At 41.8% G+C, this 7825-nt stretch overlaps 1 protein-coding gene across 1 annotated transcript in view; it reads left to right on the top strand.

The window, feature by feature from the left end:
* Positions 1 to 2304: 2304 nt before the first annotated feature.
* Positions 2305 to 7825, top strand: part of LOC122551048 (centrosomal protein of 63 kDa-like) — a 47252-nt gene continuing 41731 nt past the window's right edge. Inside the window, exon 1 of the mRNA XM_043692691.1 lies at positions 2305 to 2424. Within this exon, the coding sequence (XP_043548626.1) occupies positions 2305 to 2424 (120 nt within the window). The remainder of the gene's footprint in view (positions 2425 to 7825) is intronic.

Below are 7825 nucleotides of genomic sequence, written 5' to 3'. Positions count from 1 at the left end.
GGGGCTGTTTTCCTTGGAGCCTCGGAGGCTGAGGGGTGACCTTATAGAGGTTACAAAATTATGAGGGGCATGGATAGGATAAATAGACAAAGTCTTTTCCCTGGGGTCAGGGAGTCCAGAACTAGAGGGCGTAGGTTTAGGGTGAGAGGGGAGAGATATAAAAGAGACCCAAGGGGCAACTTTTTCACGCAGAGGGTGGTACATGTATGGAATGAGCTGCCAGAGGATGTGGTGGAGGCTGATACAATTGCAACATTTAAGAGGCATTTGGATAGGTATATGAATAGGAAGGGTTTGGAGGGATATGGGCCGGGTGCTGGCAGGTGGGAATAGATTGGTTTGGGATATCTGGTTGGCATGGATGGGTTGGACTGAAGGGTCTGTTTCCATGCTGTACATCTCTATGACTCTATGTAGTGATGGAAAAGGTAAGTCAAGCTGGGTAATTTTGATGAAAAGACATTTGTTAGGAGGGCAGAAAAAGGTTAGGGGTAAAGTTACACAACCATTTCACTTTAGAGAGTTAAATTTGAGCATTGGTGTTTTGTAAACGCTGGTTTCATCTGGATGATATGAACTGAAGAGAAATGCTTCTAAGAACTTCTTGACCAACAGATGTCTTCAATTAAAATTAATTCATGTACCCCATTTCTGTTAGGTATAGCTAGCACAAGCAATTGCTACAGCTATCCAAGAACTTCAAGTTTTTGTTCCTTTCCCTCTCTTTGGGTAAAAAGATTAATGAGGAAACCATTGTATACCCAAGAAACTTTCTTGCAGGGTGGATCAGGATAGAATGGTTACCTACCAACAAAATTGCCAGATAAGGCCAGTTATGGTGGTCCACCACCAATGACTGATTTTTATTTCAAACTTTTAGCAGTGCTGATAGAGTACTTCAGAATCATGGCCTTCTCCTCTGTTTACTTGCATTGGTAGACTACCGCTCTTTCCGTCCCAGTGAGCCACCAGTTAGCCTTAGTTGGGTGACAGCGCATCCTTTAGCCATTGTGCCTGGCTTGCTCAAAGTTCGGTTCCTGCTTCTGACCCAGTTTGGTTTGGAACATGTTATTAATATTAGGGTTTCAATCTAAAACTGTGTTCCCTGATGTTCAAAGTAGAAAAGCACGGTACTTAAATATATTTATGTTTAATAGTTTTGTGTGCTTCTTATTGTGAATGTCTGGTATTTAAAGGTATTTTCTGAGGGGGAACATGAGACCAAGGTTGCCACCACCTCATTGTGAACAGTGATCCAACTGTACCAAAGTTTATTTTATTTGTTAGTTATCAAAATAGGCTTCAGCTGAAGTTTGCAAATTTAAATGTTTTCTGCCTAAAGATCCATTGGTATCAGACCTTGAAATATGCCATTTTCTTGGACTTGGAAAGCTGCCTGGCATCTTTAAATTGCTATGATTACTGAATTGTTGCAGCATCATTAGAATTTGCTCCCTTTCAGTAAGTGAAGCTCAAAGTAAGGTGAACAGAGTGTGTTGGGTGTAAATGCACAATAGGAAACTAAGTATAACTTAGAGAAATAGACAATATCAAAGAGACAAATTCCATTCCTGAATCGTAAACCTTATTGGAAAATCAAATTTAGGTTTCTGTATATCTCATGGACAGTCTGCAGGTACACAGTAAAATTCACAATTCCCATAATAAAGTTTTCACACAGATCAAAGTTGCTGATGTTTCAAGTTCCTAATAAAATAAACTGGCAAGTGTTTTCACAAATATCCAAGTTCTGGTATAGTACATGCACGTTATATGAGAGTTTAATATAATTAACCCTGACATGCCACAGTCAATAATATTTGGTCCAAAATCAAGGGATCAAGACAGCTGTCAGAACGTTGTCATCTGTAAGTTTGCTGACGTACCCAACTTCATAAAAACTGCAAGCAAATATTACAGAAAGTTTTTAGTACATATTTGGTAGTCTCAATTAGTCTAGATCCAGGTAAATTAATCAGAATGGCTGCCTTCCATAATAATTCATAGAATGTGCACATTCCAAAAATGATCTGTCTTTATAGTATATCTCACCACATAATACCAGAACTGCTCAGGAGGAGATTAGAGATCTGTGTAGATGAAGCTGAAAATATGGAGTTTAAATATTAAAATATCATGTTTTGACTAGAAACCTTAAAGTTACTTTGAAGAAAATGCTTCCTCATTCCTTGTCCTCTTGCCTGAGAAAATTTGATTTCTTAAAAAAAACATTTATTTATTTGAACTATCAGAGACTCTTCGTGTGAAGCAGAACTCCAGGAACTAATACATCAAATTGATGTAATGGTAAGCCGTAAAAACACAGAATGGAAACAGCATTCACAAAGCCTTGAGAGCCAGCTTGAAATGCGTGAACTAGAACTGAACAACATGCGGACTTGTCTTGAGCAGAAGCATAATGAGGTAAGACAGCATCTTATGCAGGCATTGTACTGAGTGTAAATCAAGTTGAAAATGAGAACTAATTAGCTATGACAGGTAAAACTGAGCTAATAATTTCAATGAGCTCTGTTTGGATGGCATAGATCCACCAATATTATCTTTCAAGTAAACTGCTGCAGCAACTGTATTTTTACTAATTCTCAACTTCTGGATCGAGCCTTGTCTTCAGCCTACCCCACAGTCACCACTGGATTCATCAATATCTACTGAGCTTGAATTGATCTATCTTTTTGTATGTTTAATTGGCTTCATACTCCCTGGAAGTTTTGGTTTCCATTTTGGTTTTAGTTGCCTTAGAAACTGAAGGGTTGTTTTTTTTTGGTTTCCCTTCAGCTAGAGTTCAAAAAATCAAGCTACGCAAATTTTGATTCCATCATAAGATGCCTTGCTAAGTTGGAACACAAACCTTCATATTACAGTCTGCCTGTATCAGGGCCCATAAACATTTCTCTGCCCAGTGGCATGTACTGCCTCTTCATATCAAATTGATTCCACCATCATTGTATATGCAAAAGATTTTGAGGTATCATGTTTGGGTTCCTTGTTTAATTGCTCATCATTGAATATGGTAGGACTGCAAATTTTTTCTCTAATCCCTAGGTTCTATTCTGACTTAACATTATCTGCAGCATGCTACTTCAAGTTTTTGGCATGCAGGTAGTCTAATGTTGTGGCTTCATCAGATTGGAACTCCTTTTCCATACCTTATTGAGGTGCTGTTGGCATGGTTTTTTTATATTTCTCACTAAATCATAGCTGATTCTATTGCTTGATGATGATAGTAGAGTGAGAGATGTGCTGGACCATCATATTACTAATTGTGATCCTGCTCAGTCTATTAAGCCACTTTTGCTAATGAGATATCAAGACTGACACTGAAAGCATGCTTGTATTATGTTTAAGAACAAAGAACAATACAACACAGCAGGAACAGGCCCTTTGGCCCTCCAAGACTACATTGACACATTTTTCCCTTCCACACTAAAACTGTCTTCACTTACAGGTTCCACACCCCTCCCTTCATATCCATATATTGTCCAGGTGCTTCTTGAATAATGCTAATATGTCTGCTTCTACCACCTCCTCTGGCAGCACGTTCTAGTACTCAAACCCCTCCCCAACTACACCCCCCCCCCCCCCCCGACACCCTAAACCTGTGTCCCCTCATAATTGACCCCTCCACCACAAGGAAAATGCCTCATACATTCCACCCTATCCAATTTTTGAAACTTCTATCAGGTTGCCCTTCAACCTCCTGCATTCCAGTGAAAACAAACAGTCCATCAACCTTTCTTCACAGCTAAAATCCTCAATGGCAGGTAACATCATGATAAACCTTTTCTGGACCCTCTCCAAAGTATTCACATCCTTCTGGTAGTGTGATGACCAGAACTGTATGCAATATTCCAAGTATAGTCTAACTGAAGTTCTACAAAGCTGCAGGATATACTCAATGCCCCTTCCAATGAAGGCAAGCACACCATCGGCCTGTTTTACTGTCTTATATACCTGTGCTGTCTCCTTCAGTAATCTGTGGACCTGCACACAGACATCCCTTAACATATCAACACTCCTGAGGGTTCTCCCATTCACTGAGTAATTTCCACCTGTAGTTGACCTTCCAAAATGTATCACCTCATTTGTCTGGGTTTAAACCCCATCTGCCATTTTTTCACCCATGCCTCCAACTGATCTACATCCTCCTGTATCCTCTGACAGTCCTCTTCGCTACCCACATGTCCACCCATCTTCATATCATCTGCAAACTTACTAATTAGACCAGCCACGTTTTCTTCAAATCATTTATTTAGACCATGAACAGCAGAGGTCCACCAGTTTATTGTTTACTAAAGGCATAAATAGAACACCAAGACAAATGGATGGTAGACCTGAACAGGAAATACTTTTTCTTGTAGTTCTCTCAATTCCAAAGTCAGTTTTTGAACTGCCTCCCCTAGCTCCTGATTTTGGGCTACCTGACCTCTCTTAAAGGAGCAGCAAATGCCCAACTACATATTTAACAGTCCTCCCCCTTTATTTCAGTATCTCCTTAACATAAATATCTCTCCGCCAATTATAATGATTATACAGGCATTGTGGCTAGCATATATACATTGCCAGGAACATTTATAAAACAAAACATGGATAAAGAAAATGACCCTTATGAAGTCTACATTAACATGACTAATCTCCCTTGGATGATGATTCCTAGAAGACCATCTCCTTGACTCAAGAATCGTGACTACCTCTCCCCTGCATCGGTGAGATACAGCAACCAACTGTTCCACGTGTCTCCTTCAAACCAATACATCCTTAGCCTTCACCATCTATAACAACAGTCCTGTTTGAGCCACTGGCACTATTTTCTCCCCAGACGTATAATTCTGAAATTTCATTGCATATGGCATTTCCTGTACATGCTGAGGAACTTTCTTGAATTACTCTCTGAGTGACTTTCTCCTTGAGGTCTTTTAAGGCTTGCTTCAAGGTTTGTACAAATCTCTCTACCTGGCTGTTTGTTGCAGGGAGTTATGGAGCCGATCTCATATGTCTGACTCCATGATTTTTCCGGTACTACTTGAACTCTTGTGCTGCAAACTATGGGCCACTGTCACTCATGACTTATTTGGGGTTCCTTTCTTCACAGCCTAAAATCTGTGAATTTGGCAGATATTCCAAACAGTTGGTCTATCATTGCTTCTGTGGATAAAAACTTCATGACCACGACCTTATGCCACTTGGAGTGGACAATCATGACCACTGGTCCAACGAAATCCGTGTGCATCCACTGCCATGGTAATTGAGGCCATTCTCTTTGAAGGGATGACAATGATGACGTCCTATAAATGCACAGGATTCGGAGGATCCCACTTTCTCTCCATCTGGGAGACAGCCTTCAGCTACCAAAAGTAGCTCTGAGCTATTTCTTTCATTTATACCACACCAGGGTGCCCTTGGTGCATTTGTTCCAGCACCTTTCCTCTTAATGGGGGAGGAGTATCAACTCTTATTCCTCAGTAAAAACCTGTCTGATCTGGTCAACTCCCATTTCCTGGACAGGTAAAGGTGCAATTCTGGGTAATTTCTTATGGCAGGTCCTTCCTCTCAGGAGGTTCAAGACCGGTCATTCTGGACAGTGTTCTGCACCTGACTCACTGACAGTAATACCTTCTCTTTTTGACAAAAGTATATAATTTTCAGGTTCCAGTTGGGAATATCCTTTTTTCCTGGTAGTGGTAACCTTGACAAAGCATTTGCATTTCTGTGCTTCTCTGACTTGTCATTCCATATGAGTAGGTTGACAGAAGCCAGTGCACTTCTCTGTCGGCATGCTGCTGCCATTAATGGTATTCTCACATACAGGCCAAAAATTGAGCTAAGTGGCCTGTAGTCTTTCAGCAGCAAAAGTTCCCACTGTAAAGAAAATTCTCAACACTAAACATGATGCCCAATACTTCCTTTTCCACCTGGGCATACTTCTCCTCCATCTTTAGTGAACTCTATGAATACAATGAGCCTTTCCTTTCCATTTGGTAAGATGTTCAACAGTACAGTGTCAATCCCATAAGGCAAGGCATCACACACTAACTGTAGTGGCAACTTCAAAATAGGACAACAACTCTGACATTTTTTAGGCTTGCTTCAACTCCCAGTAAGCTGAGTCCATTTCCACAGCTATCCTTTACCCAACAATTTATGCAGGGGTTTTACCATGGTTGCTAGGTCAGACATGGACTTTACATCATAATTTACAAGTCCTAAGAATGATCTTGGTTGAGAAACATTCTCTGGTTCAGGACCCTTCATAGCCTCTGTCATCTTGGGCACATTGTGTAGTCCCTTGTCATCGATTACATGGCCCAGGTACTCCATAAAGTCCCATAGAATCTCTACAGTGCAGAAACAGGCCATTCGGCTCAACAGCTCTACACTGACCCTCTGAAGAGCATCCCACCCACACTCCACTCCCTCTACCCTACTCCCAGTTACTCTGCACTTCCCACGGCTAATCCACCTAACCTACACATCCCCGGACACTATGGGGTAATTTAGGTTGGCCAATCCACCTGACCTGCACATCTTTGGATTGTGGGAGGAAACCAGAGCACCTGTAGGAAACCCATGCAGACATAGGGAGAATGTACAAACCCCGCACGCAGTCGTCCAAGGCTGGAATCAAACCTGGGTTCCTGGCACTGTGAGGCAACAATGCGAACCACCAAGCCACCGTTCCACCCCAGAATGAGCTTCATTCATTCGTCAGCCAGTGGGTGTGGCATGCCCCGCCTGGATACTGAAGGTGGTCTGCTGTTTCTACCTAGTTTCGAACCAGGGACCTTTTGTGTGCTAGGTGAACATGGTAGCCACTGTAGTACAGAAACACAAGGCTCCATAAAAATCTTTTTTAAAAACTTGCATTGTCTTGTATTTGTCCCTTTTTACTTGTGGCCATGCTGCAGTAATCCTTTCAGAATTTAGTCAAGTTTTTTTAAAATGCTCCATTTCAGAGGATTGAGTAACCAAAATATCATTCCGATAACACTAGACACCTGGTAATCCAATCAAAACTAAGTCCATGCACTCTGGATTACAGCAGGCACTGGGATGATACCAAAAGGAAGTTACTTGTAGTGGAACAGTCCCCTACGTCACTATCATCAGCAATGGCTGGGACTCCTTTGTGACCCCCATCTGTAAGTAGGCCTGTAACAGGTCCATTTTTGAGAATTGCTTTGCCCCAGTCCATTGAACAGTCTTCCATGAGTGGAAGTGGATATTGATCCACAAACAGGACTAGGTTGACTGTGATCTTTAAAGTTGCCACAAATCCTCACTGTGCCATTTCTTCTTAAGACAGGAATGATTGGAATGGCCCACTCACTGCTAGTTACTAGTTCCAACACTTCCAGTTCTGCTTCCACTTTAGGACGGATGGCATATGGCTTTCAAGCAATCCATGCTGACCAGATATCCCAACCCAATCTAACCCCACCTGCCAGCACCCGACCCATATCCCTCCAAACCCTTCCTATTCATTAACCCATCCAAATGCCTCTTAAATGTTGCAATTGTACCAGCCTCCACCACATCCTCTGGCAGCTCATTGCATATACGTACTACTTTCTGCGTGAAAAGGTTGCCCCTTAGGTCTCTTTTATATCTTTCCCCTCTCACCCTAAACCTATGCCCTCTAGTTCTGGACTCCCCGACACCAGGGAAAAGACTTTGCCTATTTACCCTATCTATACCCCTTATAAGGTCACCCCTCAGCGTCCGATGCTCCAGGAAAAACAGCCCCAGTCTGTTCAGCCTCTCCCTATAGCTCAAATCCTCCAACCCTGGCAACATTCTTGTAAATCTT

This window comes from Chiloscyllium plagiosum, chromosome 6 (assembly GCF_004010195.1).
Source record: "Chiloscyllium plagiosum isolate BGI_BamShark_2017 chromosome 6, ASM401019v2, whole genome shotgun sequence".
Classification (NCBI taxonomy): Eukaryota; Metazoa; Chordata; class Chondrichthyes; order Orectolobiformes; family Hemiscylliidae; genus Chiloscyllium; species Chiloscyllium plagiosum.
Note: the sequence above shows the minus strand (reverse complement) of the source record. Positions and strands in the feature narration are given on the sequence as shown.